The sequence below is a fragment of the Branchiostoma floridae genome, chromosome 7, assembly GCF_000003815.2.
Source record: "Branchiostoma floridae strain S238N-H82 chromosome 7, Bfl_VNyyK, whole genome shotgun sequence".
Classification (NCBI taxonomy): Eukaryota; Metazoa; Chordata; class Leptocardii; order Amphioxiformes; family Branchiostomatidae; genus Branchiostoma; species Branchiostoma floridae.
In genome coordinates, this window is record NC_049985.1 from 6796907 (window position 1) to 6816196 (window position 19290).

General features: G+C 38.7%; 1 protein-coding gene across 3 annotated transcripts in view; it reads right to left on the reverse strand.

Annotated features, from left to right (window-relative positions):
* Positions 1-19290, reverse strand: part of LOC118419784 (carbonic anhydrase-related protein 10-like) — a 92182-nt gene that overhangs the window by 17402 nt on the left and 55490 nt on the right. For all 3 annotated transcript variants that reach the window (XM_035826378.1, XM_035826379.1, XM_035826380.1), the window contains 2 exons: positions 10310-10405; positions 1188-1260 (listed from right to left, as the gene is read on the reverse strand). In XM_035826378.1, the coding sequence (XP_035682271.1) occupies positions 1188-1260; positions 10310-10405 (169 nt within the window). The remainder of the gene's footprint in view (positions 1-1187; positions 1261-10309; positions 10406-19290) is intronic.

Below are 19290 nucleotides of genomic sequence, written 5' to 3' on the forward strand. Positions count from 1 at the left end.
CCTAGCTCCATATGATGTGACTTCCCTGAGATTGCCTCCTCTCAATGGGCCATATCAGACATCTATCTCTCGGTGAACACTTTCCACAAAATGCCATCCAATAGCGTATCATAGCTCCTATCCACCGACAACCGTCACTTCAATTTCATCTTAATCCTCCTTTTCCTGCAGGAAGAAGACATCATCACGATTTCCTTGAGAAAATGAGGACAGATTGGTTTCCTCTGCTTGCAATCTTCATATATAGATGCCGGGCCTGTCTGGATGCTTGCCATTCAATTATACATGGACCGGTGCTGAATTGTATCTCCCCTCGGAGCCAGAGGTCGCCGCCGGGGTCACATCTATTGAGTTTCCTAACGAAATGTCTGATATCATCGCAAAATACATTTCCCTTATAGATCGGTCCCATGCATACAGCGGAGGGGCCGGAAGTGGGACAGTAGGGAATTGGACTTCTTTTCCAGGGAAGTTGGAAGATTCCACTGAAGGATTAGATTCTAGGGGAAGATGAATGTTTGGTCTGACCAATAGGGCAATCCCATAGCCCTTCCAACCTCCGTGCAAAAGCAGAAATGCAAAATAAAGACATAAAGATCCAAATATTTGGCGGACACATTATCATTGGTCAAGCTGATAATTGCCCTGCCATGATTGGTTGAAATGCAAATTGTGATGGACAGTCAGGATTGGTCAGTGGCTTTTGATGGTTTAACTCTAAACCCTGCTAATATTAGAAGCTTCTAATGTTAGTCATGTAGATAAGTCCACAGTGATGAGAATATCAATGTAAGCAGTGCTGTGAGTTGGATTTCCATTATCAAGCCACGATTAAGATTAAGCAGAAATGGCACAAAGGCAAATAAGTCAGCTGATTCTTTTTTTATGTGCTAAGTTAGGCTTTAAAAACAGCATTAACGAATTGTGCTACAGTCATGGGGGCTTCAAAATTGAAGCTATAGATAGTCTAAAGTGACCCAAGTGCAGAAAACAGGTAGAGTTTCTAATGAAATTATACCATTTTTCGGCTGTGGTATTAATCTTAACATGAGATGACTACATGCAATGGCAGGACACACACTTATACCGTTTGGTAAATGGACATGTTGAAAATGGACAGTGAGGGAGAGAGCTAAAGAAAAGGAAGCAGGAAGACAGGAACTTAAGTTCATGATCCATGTCCTCACCTTTGTATGTGACGTTTTGTAATCTGTCAGACCACAAGAGTTTGTCCAGTTCTGGGTTTGTTGAATTCCCAATCTGTAAGGTAAAAGAGAAAGGCATTATTTGAGATATTTGCACAACCACATATGCATGATTCCTTATTACATTACATGCCTTACCATTAGTAAAGTACCTGTATGTGAGGGCTGTCTCCAATGTTAAATTTTGTGCCACTGATTTTGCTTGGGAGCCCATGTTGTTAATTTTGTTGTTAAATCTGTCATGGTAAGCTTACAACAATACATTTTCACCAATTTCATGTCATGAACTGGATGAAAATGTAATTTGGATGGACGGGGTTGGGGGTTAGATTTTTTTGGCTGAAGAAGCAAAATTCTGCTTTAGCAGTTGTAAAACTTAACCAAGACCATTGCAAGCAATATGTCCTTTCAGCAATGTTTTGGTATCAAATCTCTTCTTAAACATGTTGTAGAAATTAGAAAGCCTCAACAAGAATACATGGATCTGAAGCCCTTAATACCTGGAAGGAGTATTTGAAACAAGAAATCTTTTAAGAAAAGCTGTGCATTGCTGCGTATTTTATGACTGAACTGCTGAGAGCGACACCTAGCTTCTTCAGTAGGAAATGCAGCAAAAGGGGATATTGGAAATTTACCTCATTATCATAATTTATGTCACATGAATTATTGGCACATTAAACAGGTTTTGTAAAACTTTTTGACCCACAATGAATATGCATTATTTTTCATTACAAAATAAGTTCCTTCTGATGCAATTTGTGATATATCTTTATATAAACATGGTGAGTTAAAGCGTAGATTTATTACGCTGGACCACATACAGTAACATGCGTCTAGAAGAGAGTTTTAATACTCGCCTGGAATGTACCATTGTCTAACTAAGCAATGAAACTCGGCAAGGAAAGAGGGGCCTTTGGAAGGGGCTTTGGAAGGGCTAGGTTAAAAGGTCCGTCCATTGATCCAACCATGGAAGAAAGCTGGCATAAGGCATTGCCGCTGGCGCGGCAATGCAAAAAACTTTCAGGATGGTCACTTCCATACAAGATTGATATTAGCAAGGAAATGTCAGAAGTAAGCAAAGGGCATTCAAAGCTGCCCAAATGGCACATGTAAATACTCAGAGTAAATGTCAAAACTACAAAGATATGCAAGTTAAAACAACAGGGAAGTACAATGTACCATACTGTAGTATGTATTACATGTTTGTACTGAGATCTGTAGACCTAAGTTGTACTTAGTATTTTGCTTCCATCCCACTGAAAGCTCCTAAGGCAACATCAATTTTTCAGACTTGGTTTTTGGATAGGCCTGTCAAAAATTTTGCGATTAAAATGTAAAATAATCTTGCACCAATAGCGGATATCTGATGGGTGTAGCTTCAATTCTGGCAGCTCTCATGAAGACAGTCCCTGTTAGCCTTGAGGTGGGAGGAAGATGCCAGGTAATAACTCTGGCTCTTTGGTTTGAGTGATTTGCAGTGAAAGCAATACTGAGGGTTTTGTTTTCCCCAACAGCAATGCTATTTGAAAACCACTTCTTGAGTCTCCCATATTGCTGGAAGCTATCCAAAATATCCTGTGGCTGACAGTGCTATGTTCAGTAAGTTCTATTCACAAAGGATTGATTGACAACATCCTACAGTCTTGCATTGTGGTTGGAAGTTTCAAAGTCTGAAGGTACAGTTCAAGAACAAACCTTAATCTTACTTTTGTCTGCCAGGCTCTAATCCACATTTTTTATGATTAACTCATATTATCACAAACTCCAAGAAGTCATCATAAAGATGACAAACAAGTAAGATCTATCTAGTCAGCATCCCTTTGGTACTAGCCAGTACAGTTTCCATCATGTAAGGCTGACAATTCTGTTACCACTGGAGTTTCAAATCTCTGTGGGAAGCAATATATGCATAAAGTTTTCAGTCAGATAAGGTTTAAGTGCAGATGATGGAAAAAACACCAAGAGCAATTGAGAGTGGAGGGAATTGTCAGCACCTACCACAGGAAGACGCATAACAGTAACAGTTTCAGCACTAGGGACAGGGACAGTCAAATTTTTTATGAGCATGTATGTAGCCTACAAAATGCCCGCATTATTCTTAAAGCTGTATAAGTATGAAGTTGCACATCATCAGCAAAATTAGCGGGTTTTACTTATCAACCTAAAGTGTATCAAACAGCTTTGTGTCTAGTTCATATCAGAGGAATTAACCTTACATTGTATCTAGGACAAACTCTCTTTGATTGATATACTTTTGCTCTTTCCTGTCATTAACAGTCTGACTTCTTTCTATCACAGTCTTGGTATTAACAGTCTCACTTCTGTGTATCTCAGTGATGAAGACATCTTTTTAAAGTGCCTTTGAAAAGCATTACAATATGAGACAGAAGGGCAAAAATATATTGATACGATAATAGGCTACGTTATTACTTTACAAGAACAGAGCACAGCGTTTGAATTAAAGTCCCTAATGTAATATTGCAGTACTGTGTTTCCATCCACTGGTGCATCCATGCATCCATCCATGCCCTAATGTCATAGGAATTATTCCCCCTAATCTTTCTGGGTGTAAAATTACATTGAACGAGAAGGCAGCAAATCATGACCAAATTAAGCCTACTCAAGTGCCAAATTGGTTCAGGTAAGCTGAAATTTTCAATCAGGGAAATGCTATTATTAGTTCTCTGGCATAACTTCATAGGATAAGTTCATTGAATGATGATTATTTCCCTGGTGTTAAGTACTGCTGTATGCCATATTAGGTAGAGAGGCCATATAATATTGTACTATAGAATACATACATATAGAATACAGAATGATACAGTCAATAGAGATGAAATCCATTGGTGTGAAATGTTAAACACAGGGTTTTCTAACATTTGTAAATGAAACCTTGCTGTCTGATAGAAAGACAAGAATATGTCTGAAAGACGAACGGAAAATTATTCTGAGACTTGTATTTCCATATGATAAACCATGAGAATGTCAACATACGGTTGGGTGTTACATGTCATAAGACTGAGCATGCCTAGCATTCTCTTTTGAAACCTAACAGGAAGTTTCCACCATAATCTTCTTAAAGCAGAAGCTAGATTCATTGATAGATGACAGAAATATCATGACATGTATACATGCCATTTACCTGGTACAGTCAAATCTGGTCCCAGCAACTACTCAAGTGACTGAGGCAAAGTCGTTTAGAAAATGTGGTTCCTTAAGACAAATGAAAAGGCTATCCAGATGCAAAAAAAGTACATTTATCAGATTGTCACAAGAAAGTTGGTTGCTTAGCACAGGGTCTTAACTATGTTAAATTGGATGAGAACCTTCCAATGTGGCTGTAACTGACGATGGTTGGGCAACCAGGTTTTACTGTATTTGAAAACATCACAGCAGGAGACAGTCTTAAACGGAGGACATGCCTGCAGATAAGTCATCTTTACAGCCTCACTGATTGCATACAGCCAACAGACACTTCAAAGTCAAGCTTCCTGCAAACAAGCTCATCTGTCTTCAAAATGACAGGAAGAGCATTTGTGTCACTGGCAGTTCACTGACATGTCTTCTTTCTAGGCAGTCTCCATTCCCCTAGTTGCATTCATCATTCAACTGTAGCTGCAAACATTTATGCTTCTTTTGAATTTGTAAGTTTTTGAGAGTGACCGACAATAACTTCCAAGTGTATCAGATCTAACACAGAGTATCAAATATCATGGAACAGCCATGGGCTTGTGCCTTTACCTGTCAATATTTGCTGAGAAGTTAGCTAGTTATACTAGATACATAGCCGACCTATGATCTCCCTAATACAAAGCAGGCACTCTACCCACTAGGATACTGCTCCACATTCCCAAACCTTTCTGACGTCAACAATAAAAAAAAAACATTACCACAAAGGGGCATACGATCAATGAAATTTGATTTATGTCAGATGTTGACAAATTCTCTCAGAACTTCCATTTGCTGAGCAGTAGACATGGCCAATAACATGCGATAATTGAGATAGATGCCTCAGTGTGAGCTCAAATCCTGGGGGTGCTATCACCAATTGTCATCTCAAATGTCACTGACCCGCCCGCGACCCCTGATATCATCTAGAGGCCAGGGCACAGTCAAGGGCACTCCCATGTCAGTCACTGATGACTGGAGCATGAAATGTTGTTATCTTAGTTGGGCAGTGTCAATGTGATTTGCTGGTTCACAAAAACTTGTCTCACTCACATTCACTCACTATCCGGTTTAACGTCTGTTGTTCCCCATCCCTTGGAAAGAAATGTTAAGTATACAGATTATGATCAATGAGAGAGAGAGAGAGAGAGAGAGAGAGAGAGAAATGCACAAATACAAATGTACAACTGCTTCTAAAAAGAAAAAAAAAGCATGATAGAAATCATGCATAGCAAAATAAAAACAGTTTCAGTACTAAGGACAATCTGAGCATTAGAGTAAGCTGATAGACATAATTCACTGACATGAGAGGGACAAGAACAATTTCAGCACCAGAGACAGCAACAGTCTGAGAGTTTAACAAAGTGATAGACCGGCTGCACAAGAAATAATAACAATTTTAGCACCAGAGACAGGGGCAGTCTTATAGTTAGAAAAAAAGTAATAGACTTACTGCACAAGAGACAATAACAATTTCAGCGCCTAGCACCAGAGAAAGGGGCATTGACCCACAACACAACAGACAAGAACAATAAATTTTCAGCACCAGAGACAGTGTCAGTGGATTAGGACCAAGTAATGAACATCCTCTACAAGAGAGATGAAAACAATTCAGCACCAGGGGCAGGGACAGTTTGTAAATCAGAACAAAGAATTCCCCTACAAGAAAGACATCAGTTGGAAGAATTTCAGGAATAAGTTGAGACTTGCAGACTCTTTGCACAAGACTTTCTTTGATACACGCTATTTTTGTAGAAACTTTCAGTAATAAGGACAAGGACAATCTAAGTGTATGGCAGGACGATGGTCTTTCAGCACTGGAGATAGGGACAATACAGTAGCCATACACTTTTGGCATATGCCACTAGATTTACCAATCAAATATGCTGCAGACAATGTTTTGATGATATGACCTATTAACCTAGGGACCCACTTTCATAATTGCTTGGAACATTGTCAAATTTAAGAAATATGTACACATCATTAACCCTCATTAACTTGTTAATTAGATACAATCATGGCCCAGTTTCAGACAGCCCCATGGTACCTCAGTAAGCTTTTTAGGTCATTTGCATTTACCTTTATCTAATTCTTACCCTTACTTGAAGAGATTTTTGTATAGATTCAGTTAACTCTCTTTAGGTATCAAAAATACTGAAATATCAGTGTATTGATAAAGCTTCCTGTACAAATATTGCTGGTACATTTCTCTAATCATTAATTCTGTAATATCAGGAGTTCAAAATTTAAAGAAATCAGATATGTCTCACATTTATTCCTGCTTTCAGCATACATCCATATTCAAGGCAGTAAAAAGGCATAGTGAGAATGCGCCAGTGATACGTTTTTGAATAATACAACAGCACTTTTGGCGTACTCTATACTCTGAAGTTGAGGCGCATGACGAGGTAAACTTCCTCTCGGCTGACAGGAGTCTTAAATCTGATGACTATGGTTGATGCTTTCATCCCCTTTCCTCTTTAATGGAAAGTTCTGGACTTGGGGGGAACATTTGCCTGTAGGCTGATGGATTGCAGCGATTTACGTGTCACCCAAACAGGAAGGGAGACATGCGTCCCCCCAGAAAGGGTTGGATCACAAATGGCGGAAAGGTATCAGCAGGATGCAATTCTGCATAGTTTGATGTGCGAGCCGACGCTAAAGTACCACTAATTACGGCTAATTGTACCTGCCCAACAGCACTTTGCTCCCGTAACAATGCTACACAAGGCCAGCGGGGGGACTTGGGACTGTAAAAGCGGATGTGATATACGACATATTCCTCCGCATCACGCAGATCCAAAGCTTTGGGAAATCGACCTCCTCAGTACCAATTTCTCTGGCACTACGTTTGATGGTGGATGTATAGATAAGATCCCTCATTGCAAGACGAATCGATAAGGAAGGTAAAAAGACTAATGTACGAGGGAGGGCGGCAGGTCTCTAAAAGACAATATCATGGCCCAAGGTTAAAAGTTACATTATTTCTGCACTCCGGAGAGAGGAGAGATCTATTGCATAGAGAATTCAGATATAAAGCAACATGAGCAAGCAATAATGGCTTCTCAAATGCAGTATGAATGGAACAAAGGGTCATTGAAATGACAATGATGGATTTTACATGAATAGAATTGATTTTGCAGCCAAAAATATTGAACTTTTCACTTAGTCTTAGAGATCATGCCACTTTTGGCCAACAACAGTTGCCAAAATGGTCCAGATTCCAAATGACTCAAGGGCTGAATAGTTTAGCATAACAATTGATGAGAATATATATTAGAATCCACCATATCAATACATCAAAACCTCTGCATTACTATTTCTCATGATCTGTTATGTATACATATATTGGACTTGTTCCTTACAACTTCCATCATAGCTGTGACCTATAGTGAACCTTGCCTATGGCAGTTTCTCTTCAAAAGCAATATTGGATATTTTGTACCAAAGCCATTTATTGCCATATTACTTCCAATGATTTGTGGCTATTATAGATGTATAATGTAACTTTGAACAAAAAGATTTAGCTATATTTGTGACAGTTCTTACATGCCACAGGCGTTCATGTGAACATGTTCCATTGCACAGTATGCATCCTCATTAATGAATTTTTTGTTGCCAAAATAATGTTTGGCAGCAGTCATACTTTTTAGTATATCAGTCAGAGTGGATGTTCATCACATCTCTAACATCTTCCTTCCGTTACTATCTATACATGTAGTTGTTTGACATCAGTAAACCGGGTAAAGTGGGTAAGAGGTGGAAATAAACCTCGCTCAATATGCACAGCCTGCACTGGGGTTTATCACGGACCGGTGCTGAATGGGGTCCACCATTAGCACCCTATTTTATTGTTCTACCTATCGACTCAAGATTGTATCCAGAAATCCAGCTATAAAGAGCAATCTCTGAAGGCTGCAATCTGAGAGGCACTGTGCTCCATGAAAAGAAACACACCACACGTACATGCAAATTACCTCCTTATGGCCTTTAACGATGTTTACAACGTCAGAAATTACTCAACTGGCTTTCAACGACATTTATAGCGGCACCAGAAATTACTCAGCTGTTTGGAAGGGATCTCGTGTGTTCTAGTTTCTATTTCAGTTTCCAAATTAGCCAGATAAAACATGTCTGAATAAGGTCACTGTTTGACAGAAGCAAAGAGCAGTACAATACTATTAGCTATACTCTAAGTAGTTTATTGGACTTGAATGGATCAAGGGATTCCTCTCAAGACCAATGCTTTTTAAGTATTGAATTATTTCTAGTGCTTGTGATCTTATGAAAATCATAGTTATACATCTTTTAATCATAGTTCAGAGTTTTCTGCATGAATATAAGGCAGTAATAAAGACGTGGCATAATCCAAGTAAGCCTAAGTTTCTAATCTTTAAACCATCTTTAATCTACAGCTTCCCAGGGATCCCAAGTCCCGCCTTCCATCAGGGCATGTTTTCTAATGAGAAATACATGATAACAAGTTGCCGTACTTTGCTCTGCTGGTGATCATCTCTGGCTCTGCTCAAGATAAAAATTGCATGACTAGGGGAAAGCCATGATTAACCACATGAGCAACGTTAACAGGGAAAACATGCAAAGACATGATCTAGGATATATATAACTCTCCCAGGATCGGTGCTCAATTTTCAAACCAATTAAGAAACTAATCTGAAGTATTGGCGCTTGGAGGTTCTCAGCATAATTTGAACTCCTGTATATCCTTCTTTCATTGGTTGATAGAAGACTTTTTCCCCACTTGGCAGGGTATTACTAGAAAGTACAAGACTTGGAGTAGTTGGCAGTAACATTGAACTTTCATCTAAAATGTTACAAAAAGTTTAGTGAAACTTAACATAGGCCAAGTTTTGTAAGGAAAAAAATGGAGACTCTTATTCTATTTTTATCTAGCAATATGATGCAGAAGCATTTTTAGATGTATTTTTGTATGTTGTGTTTTCTCAAGTAAACAAGTGAAATTGCCATATTCTCTTTTCATGACTTGCAGAGTTTTAAAAAGGTCAAGGTTTAATAGTCTTTATGAGGTCGTAGGGGCAGTGGGTTGGTAACCACTATGTCTACGGCACCATATTGGAAGGCACCCATTGCTCTCATTCAACTGCCTCATTACCTCCCCAACCAAAGGTACTGTTGCCCATTTGTATACAGCTGGGAGGAGTTGGAAAGTGCCCAGACAGCAATGCCAGGAATCAAACCAGTGACCTCTCGATCTTATGTCCACTAGTCTAGTCACTCAGCAATGTTATTCCACAGGAGAGTTTACCACTACATTAAAGCAAGTCTACATGTATCACCTACTTTTCTAGCACCTGCTAAATAGATTCATGGTTCATAATAACGTCTTTAAGTTGATAACACCCCATGTACATCTGAGACGAAAGCCCAAAGCTGTCTGGTTACATATAATAGTAATCATGTTTGGTGCCTGGAGTTTGACAGTGGAAATTGCCCAAATGCCAAACAGGATCCACTTTTCATTAACTTCATCCCAGAGGCACCTTGTTTGCATCCATGCAATTGGTGATGTGAGGGTCTGATACAGTACTTCAAAGAAGTCAGCATAAGTTTGAATTATGACAAGTTTGACAAGTTCACAAGCCATAACAAGCCGGTAAACTCAAGCTCATATCGTTCAAGTTAAAAGACTGATTTAAATTTGTAAGAAGACAAAGGTTTGTGTCCAACTCAGTAAAACAATTAGGAAAAAACGTTCATTGTTCATTCCATTCCTCTTTTAGTTTTTGTTTTGCTAGTTTTACATCAGGTACTAGAACCACTCCGGTATTAAACCAGCTTTAGACATACATTCAACACAGTTTTGTAATGTGAAAAACCTGGATAAGACCAGATCATATACTGATAAATTTAAACAATAAATTAAGTTTAAGTCAATTTCCTGAATCCAAATTGCCCACCTGTATGAAGAGAGAGATGATGGCAAGTCCACTGGTGCCTTTGGTGGCTTCCGCCAGGTCCCCGTACAGGTCGTAGTTGTAAAATAACAGCTGCAGCTGGAGGGAGCAGACAACAGGCATGTTAGTGTCACTAGTCTCATACTATGAACACATCACAAACAAGCATGTGCGGGAACAGGTACGCGGCCTTACTGGCCCTCAAGAGCCACTCCAACAACAGTTAAAAGATGCAAACTGCAGTGGTTTGGGCATGTTACCTGACACAACAACCTGGCCAATACAATCCTACAGGGCACTGTGGAAGGAGGGCGTCGTCATGGACGACAAAATAAAGCTTGGCATGATAACATCACTGACTGGACGGCCTTCAGCTACAGGAGTGGTTAACCCTGGCTAGGGAAAGACGAACCTGGAGGCTACCTTCTCCCCCCTAACGACCTGGAGGTCAAGGGACTAGGTAGGTAGGTAGAGTCACTGGTAGCTTTTAACCGCTGGAGTCACTGGTAGCTTTTAACTGCCACAGAGGCTAATGGTAATGGACTAATCCTGCTGAACACCATTTTAAACAAATAGAGCCTGCTATTCTACTTTGAACAGCTCCATCAAAAACAGCCTCAGTGGGACAGGAATGTCCAAAGAACAGACCAGGACACACTAACAATCATTACCAACTTACTTCAATACCTCAGAGTGTTATGAATATACACTAAGGTAAAAATTTCCTGCAGTTTTAAACATAACAATTTCTCTGCAGATTATTTCCCATAGCTCTGTGATTGATAATGACCATCGGTGCCTCCTCTTCTAGTCATATTCACATTTATTGCCTTGGTTTGATTTGCCCACAACATTCTAAAATAATGTAATATTGATGGGAATAATCTTCAAACATATGATTCTGAATCATAAAAAACTTGTTCATGGATAACAGTTCTATATAGCTTGTCTATTTATGGATAAGCTTGTTCATAAAGATCTTTATCTTTAGCTACAGACTAGTTGGGCAGCCTTGGCTGTATATGTGCATCCTGTGTGTGTGTGTTTGTATGAACAGACGAACCAATGAATGAATAAATAAACAATATTGATACTAAAAAGCAGTGCACATTCTACGGTGAAATTGAACACTCCATAACATGAATGGTGTAATGCTACATGTATATCAGAGAGCCTATACTTAGGTACAAATGTAGGTCTCCTTCTCCCAGCATCATTTAGCTGTGAGTGTTCTCATAAGCTCAGAGGAAATGTGACACATTTCAACACTATCATGGCAGCCCCTCTGCATAGAAATTGGCATGTCTGCCACTTTATTGCTGTTTTACGCTGCTCGTCAACAACGGAGAGTTTTACAGGCTAGAATGACAATATCAAGTGTCTTGCTGAAAGCATTTGAAATATCTCCCTACGTATCTTGAATAAATGACTAAATGGGTTGTTCATTGCCATGCAATGTTGCATTTGAAAAGACTTAAAACTATGGAGATAAAACATGCCATCATCTTGAAGTGTCACGTTCCCGTATGTCTTGACTCATGCACAATACATGAGGTTAGGAGAGATTGACGATGTTAATCATGTAATAAAGGAAACACAAGCCTGTAAATCGGAATCACCGCCATGAAAGCTTCAAGTTATGAAGTAATATGCTATAAAACAGGTAATAACGATACAATAATAGGTTTGGATTTCATAGACAAGCATTTTCGTAATGGTGGATTTATTACTATGAACTTTTTGCCATGATAATTACAGACCAAACCAATCAAAGCTCCATCAATACTATGAAGCTGAATCTGCAACAATTAGGTTTTAATTGTTATGACGTTAAAGTTGACCACTGTCTCTTTTCAATCACTATCAAACACAACGAGAGGATGAGCAAGATATTGAGGTTTTATTGAGTATTAAGAAGACAATTTGCAACATCCTGGAATGTATTCATAATCACTATTGTTATAATATGCATGATTTTATCTGCAAGGCATTTGCATAATTATGTTGTCCTCTATTGTGACATTTCATGGCAATAGTTTTCTGACATAGCATGTGTCTAAAGTATGCACCATGATCTTTAGTGGCCACAGTTTACAAGCCTTAAAATACTGGGTGCATTTGCGTCTAAAATTGGAGTTGTGTAATACTATTGGCTGTAATGTAGCCAACAAAAATTGGTCAAGTTTTAGATGCTTCTTGTAGTGATTTTAATCACATCAAACCAGAAAGAATAAAATATCATCTTACAGGATACAACACTCAAATCAACATGTTGTTTGTGTCATTTTACAATTAATATCATCAGTATACACTACCAACAGTTTGCTCCCAACCATGTAAATGACCACTCCAAAGCTCATTTTCATGATTGCCTTTGATGGCCTTTTCCCGCTCATTCATTGCATACAACTATCTACTCATCCATCAAGAAACAATCAAATGAAACCGTCACGAGAGAGTCAATCTGTGCACTGCTTACTACTTAAGATTGATGAAGACCATCCATTGGGAAAATGAACACAGAATGACTCCTCATCACTGTATGATGTCCATAGATGATCCGAGGCTCATCACAGAGGGAAATTGGAGTACACGTGTCCACAGGGTTATGGGCAATTATCAGCATTCTCTCCCCCGTTTATTGATTCTTAATAGCTATAATGAAAGGGCACATTATGGCCTAACTTGATTAAAAAGTGGTGAGACTCCCAGGTAGAACGGCCAGGCAATAATGAAACCAGTAGTGGAACAGTGCTAACACTGTCTGAACATATGCTAATAAGACTTTATCACCATTAGGTGTTGCAGCTGATTTACTGGGGTTCATGTGGGGTTCAGCTTTCTTTTGACAAAGATTTGGACCACATACTGTTGGTATACATATAACCAATGTATCATGTCTTTGGTGCTGAACTGTTGGCAGGTAGTATAAAGTGTTCCAATATTGATGGTGTGCCCAGCACTTGATCCACTCAATTTGAATTTGTTGTAGCGCAGAATCCTTAATAAATCCCGTATCTTCCGATCAGGCTGATCTTCCATGACAATAGATAGTCATGACTGTCTACTTAGTCCATGGGCCAGAGGAAAAATCGGTACCTCCGAGGTGGCAAATTCTCCTTGTTATTTTTGAATAGTAGAAGGCCTGTGGCATATACATGTATTTTGACGTGATAGCCATTCTGGTATGGTAGCTTTCTACCGGCTATCAGCCTTCAAACCTATCACCACCTAAATGATCTGGAGATTTCGTGTCTTAAACAAGGGGGAGGGGCAAAAATTTATGCCACAGGCCTTCTACTATTAAAAAATAGCAAGGAGAATTTGCCACCCCAGAGGGTACCGATATGTGAAATTTCGGGTGCTGGCCCATGGACTAACTGTCCCCAGTCAGACTATTTGATATATGTCAGTTTACGCTTGCTAAGGATCAAGCAACTTATTTAGACATTATACATGTATTTTTGTAATCTGTAAAGTATCAGTTATCTGTAAGACACTGCATAAAACATGTTTTTGAATTCTTTTGTCTAAGAAGACTTGGGCAACCACACACTTCTTTTAATGACATTGATTGAAAGAGACTTCGTTCTTGTGGAGACTGCCTCAAGTGGTGAACACTATGAAGGTACTGGGAGAACTTATGTCTACTTCACCAGAATATCTAATATAATATTCCAGATGAACAATGATAACACAGAGGAGGAAGCTCTTGGGTTTTCTTTCATTTTCAGTAAAAATATTTTGACTGTTGGACAGATTCTCAGACTGTACAGAAGTCTGTTATATTGCTGACATAACAAAATCCATCTTACAAGGATGAGGTTCTGAAAGTTTGCCAACAGTGATCTTCAGATTCTATCAATTGGTACATTTGTATAATGAAAGTACATGTAACTTATCAAGTTCCCAAATTTTTAGAAAAAATGGATTACGGTAGCCCAATTTCTGAAGTGTGTGACAGGCTTCACGGGTGGGGGGTTGAGGCTTTCCAGCTTAAACACCTGCAATTTATAACATGGGGCTTTAGCACAATTTCATGGATGTGCAATTGGCCATGGAAAGTATTCTAGATTCTACTGAGTATTCGGAGCAACAGCCTGTATTGACCTTCCTTTGACCTTTTTCTGACCTTTCCCAATTGTTTGCACCGATCTAACAAGCTGCTGCAACGAAAATCAATCTTCTCGTACAGACAGGGTAAATGGTAATAGTAGGGTACGGTAACCTACTACAAAGTGCTTTATCTTGCAGTGGACGTTAAATCATTGGGAAGACAATTCAAGTGCCCCCATTCTGCAAAGCAATCAAATAAAACAGAACAAGCTCCTTGTATCTAGAGGTGATGAGATCAGCCTGATGCTAGAAGAGTTTTGAACAATTCAAACTTTAATCTCTATGCAGATTTTAAACTATAAAAAGAGGTTACTGTAATGATTGTCTACTGATAGGTTATTTGATCGGCAAGATCGTCAACCTTTCACTATGTCAATAGGGATGATGCACTGGAAATGGCTGAAATGAGTGTGACAATTCTAGTGGAAAATATGAGACAGGAGAGAGATGCAAAATGCACATACATCAATGTTTCAGAAATTAAGTGTGGACGAGGATTCATTCTTCTGCAAAGATTTTTGGAGAAGTCCTTTAATCACTTTGAAATTGCATTGAAAAGATATATCAACAACAACTATTCATGACTAATGACTTAAACATTGGTGTAACCTATATCCGTTGTTTTAAAAGTAGGGTTTTTAAGAATATCATGTAGACAGATAGTGATTTCAAATTTACATATCTTTATACATCTTCAAGATATTGCAGTTTGAACCCGCCGTCCATCGACTTGGTATGACCAAAAACCCTATTTTTAAAAACATTAGATTAGTTTACCAGGCAGATAAAGGTGAAATAAAGCTATATTCCAAAAAGCATAATGAACTCCAGAATGTCTACATTATGATTCAGGTTGGAGGGCTATCATCAGCATGTCTCTTGATGACTGTGAAATACGAAGAACATTACAGCTACACAAAATCACTGTTATTTAACAAGCACTCATCCATGCACCGTCAGACACCTCTGTTATTAGCAGACTGATTGAACTGGTGTAGAGGTGCTTTGTTTCCAAAATGTTGGTTACATGTATAAAATTGGTGGTGTTTGCAGGGAACTTGGTTTAAACTCTTACAATATTTGCCTTACATTAGTCCATCATTTAGGCTTCAAGCAATCAGGGAAGGCAAATTTAATACCATAGGGTTACTGAAGTTTACCATGTTACCAGAAGTACACAAAGCTTTACAGTACTCATTCAAACACTCACCATCTGGTTTAATATTCCATGAAATGTAGGTCCTAATCAGTTGCTGTTTGTTTGTTTGTTTGTTTGTTTTAAGGTGTGTATGCACAGTGGCAGTAATGGTGATACTTGGAGAATTTCAAGTCAGTGGTTTGGCTTTGGTCCAATGTTGTAGATAGGCAGAGTAACTCATGGGTAAACTCACACAGATCAATGTTCATACACATTTATAGCTTATTTTAGAGCTTGTTTGTATCTTGATGTCTGCTGGTCCCCACTTGCTTCTGGCTCAAGTGTCAGGGTTTAGTGGCTGAATGCTGAGCTGAAGTTTTGTAGTCACCAGAAGGTCCGAGAATTGCCAACCCGAATGTTCAAGCAAGTGATTCAAACTATGGTCCTTTGTGGGACACAAATGGGTAGTAAACTAATGTTTCTGACTCAGTGTTTATGGCAAGATTTGTTTGTTGCAGCATTGTTTCAGTACAAAACTGATGTAGTTTACAGCAACTGTTGCATTAATTATGTATTTCAGACTCAAAAACTGTGGTAAACATCAGCTCTGTAGTTACGTAACTATCAATACCAATTGCATATCAGCTCTGTGCTCTCATGTCATGAATTCTTCATTGTTTTATGCACAGCAAGAGAGCCATAACAACGGTTGAATGTTTATTGGAACCTTTTAAGCCAGGACCCGGGGACAAGATCACGATTTATTCTTAGTGCTGATGTTCCATATTCACAGCACAGCAAGTCCTGATGTTGGATTCTTATACTGTAACTGGTGAAAGCATGTACAGAGCTATGACAAAATGTTTAGAGCTACCGTCTTAGATAAGTCTTGGAACAAACAAATTGGATTCTTATACAGTCACTGATGACAGTATGTATAGAGCTATGACAAAATGTTGAGAACTACATGACATTGTATGGTCTTAGATAATTCTTAGAAGGAAAAGATAGGGGAAAAGCCTTTGGGGGCATTGCTCTTATCGGCTTTGACAGTTCTTAACTATCAATATTAGATTTTCACATGGCATCTTCTCAAAGAACATGCCAAATGCTCAAATGTATGCGGGGGAAATAGTTACACTTAGTTTCTCTAGCATAGTTACATCAAATAAAAGTTCACTGCAAGGGAAAAAGTTAGAATCTTAGATAATAGCATGAATTAAGGTCTATGCTCAGCACACTCATTTCAATTATGTACAACCTTGTAACTGAAGATCTGTTCTTAACATGATTGGGCCTGGTAACAAAGTTAAGTACAATCTTCCCACAGTTGGGAGCTGATACCAGGAGTGAGACTCTAACTACCACTGAACAGTTAAAATCACCACACTCACAAGTTAACAGAAGTAGTCTTCAACATACTAGTAACAACTTCCGACTGAACCTGGAACATGAACAATATCATAGGCCCATCATATCAGTGTAGATTAACATCCATACTATACTTCAGCTTGTAGATGCTACAGTTTTGAAAAGTATGGGATATGATCATAAATTTTAGATTCCTGACTTTGTACATAACAATGACTCAAATTGGTACAAATGTAGCTCAGTTAGAAAATTTTAATTGATATTCACAAGTTCTGAAGTTTCAAAAGCTACTGTTTCAAGTTTCAAAGTGTATAGCTGATAATAAGTTCTACTCACCAACTCATAAAAGAATCTATATCCCTAACAGAATTATCATGTCTTACTTTGGAGACACTTTCAGACATGACCACATTAAAACCGTGCATTGAACAGAGACAAAGAAAGCTAAATCTTCTCCGCTAACCAAATTAGCATGGAGCCAACTCTCCTAGGAAATACTGATATCATCAGCTGAGTTATAATTCAATAAAGAAGCAAATGTTCAGGCTCCCCTGGGCCTGCCTGGTGAAAATTGGCTCTCACAAAGGCACAGTTAGTCTGAGAAAGAAGTGGGGCACCTACAAAGAGAACAGGTTTTCTTCTACAAAGAGAGAACAGGTTTTCTTCCTTTATAGAAAAATTCTAACACTTAACATCCAACAATAAAATGAAACTATAGGGACTTACCATTCCAAACACCAACATCAGTGAACTTTCATGCTAAGGCTTTCTCCCAATAAGATCTAGAAAAAAATGTTGCATTTTTGGTTCCCCAACCAACCCTAGCAAAACCCTGCCTGCCCTTTTTGGGTAATCCACTGGCAATCGTCATAAAAGTTTATATCTGAGTGACGAATTTCAAAACAGACTTAAGTTTGTATATCCGACACTCTAGTGACAGATTTAAGATTGAACAGTTTTTTTTTCAAAAATGTGTAACACAATGTTTGTGTAGTGCATGAAAACATTGCACTTCTTTGCTCAGTTTATCAATATAACTTGTGCAATGTATTCCTGTACAGTTCCAATATGACGTTGGAAATACCAGCATCCTGATGCATTTCAGTTTAACATCATTTTTACAAACTGTATTTGCTAGATAATTTAGCCATAATCTAAAAAAAGAAAGGCTGTGAGCTGAAACATAACAATGGGATGGTGCCTGATGAAACAACAATAAAAATGTCTTCTCATGTCCATCTAGAGATGCTTCTTGAAGAACTAATCTAAATCTTGGTAAGATTGCTAAGACTTAAGAGGATTGCTTTGCTTTTTGCAGTTAATCTTAGCACAGGTAAAAGTCTTCAGGGCCAAACATCAAATAACTGTTGAGGAAACAAGAGACCATACTACATCCAAACCAAATACAAAGCATGACAACTTTATTGGAAACAAGAGCTCAGACTGTCCAAGGCATTTTAGACTATCACCACTGCCTGCCACCCTGAGCCATTTCACACAAATCAGCCTCGGCACCTGACATTTCCACTTGGCAACTTCCAGCGACAACTCAGTTGGAACCACTTAATTGGCTTTCTCACTGTGCTGATGCGGAGAAGGGAATTGGAGGATACAGGATTTATTAAGAATTCTGTGTGACAACAATGAGTGGATCAAGTGTTGGGCACACCATCAATATTGCAACACTTCATACTACCTGCCAACAATTCAGCACCAAGGACATAAAACATTGGCTAAAAGTGTGCCAACACTATATGGTTGTGTTTTCCTTGGTTTCTTTGCAACTGGCATGATACAATTAACCAGATCTTTCCTTTAAATTGTAATTTTCATTTAATCTTTTTTATTATCAGTCAGCATCCTAGCCATCCAGAAATTTGTTGCTGTCATCTCAATTCTGTTTGATACAAAAGTACAACCAAAAATACTTTTCCAATCCACAGCACTGATTTCCATCATGGCAGTAACTGCTCCACCCTATGTGCTACTGCCCACCAGTTGTAGCAAAAGATCTTTTCACACAATTTTTTTTCTGTCAAAGATGATGAAATGGGCACAATTTTTGTCTGTCACGACCTCCAAATGCCGTCAAATGACAGACGCTTCCTAGACTACTGATTGCATTCAGTTTGATGTTTAATCTGACAATCTAAAATCAGTGGACACAACTCAGCCAATGATAAATCCCAGCTATTGCTCCTGAAATATGTACCAGACTCTGTTTTGGCCATTCTCCAAGGTTGGACATTGGATCACATTTGTCTGTCTGGTTTCTCTATCAATACGGGGGAACCTCAGACACATGAGCAGTCCTGCTCATGTACCTGAAGTCTCAGTTATCCATCAAATAAAAATGTCT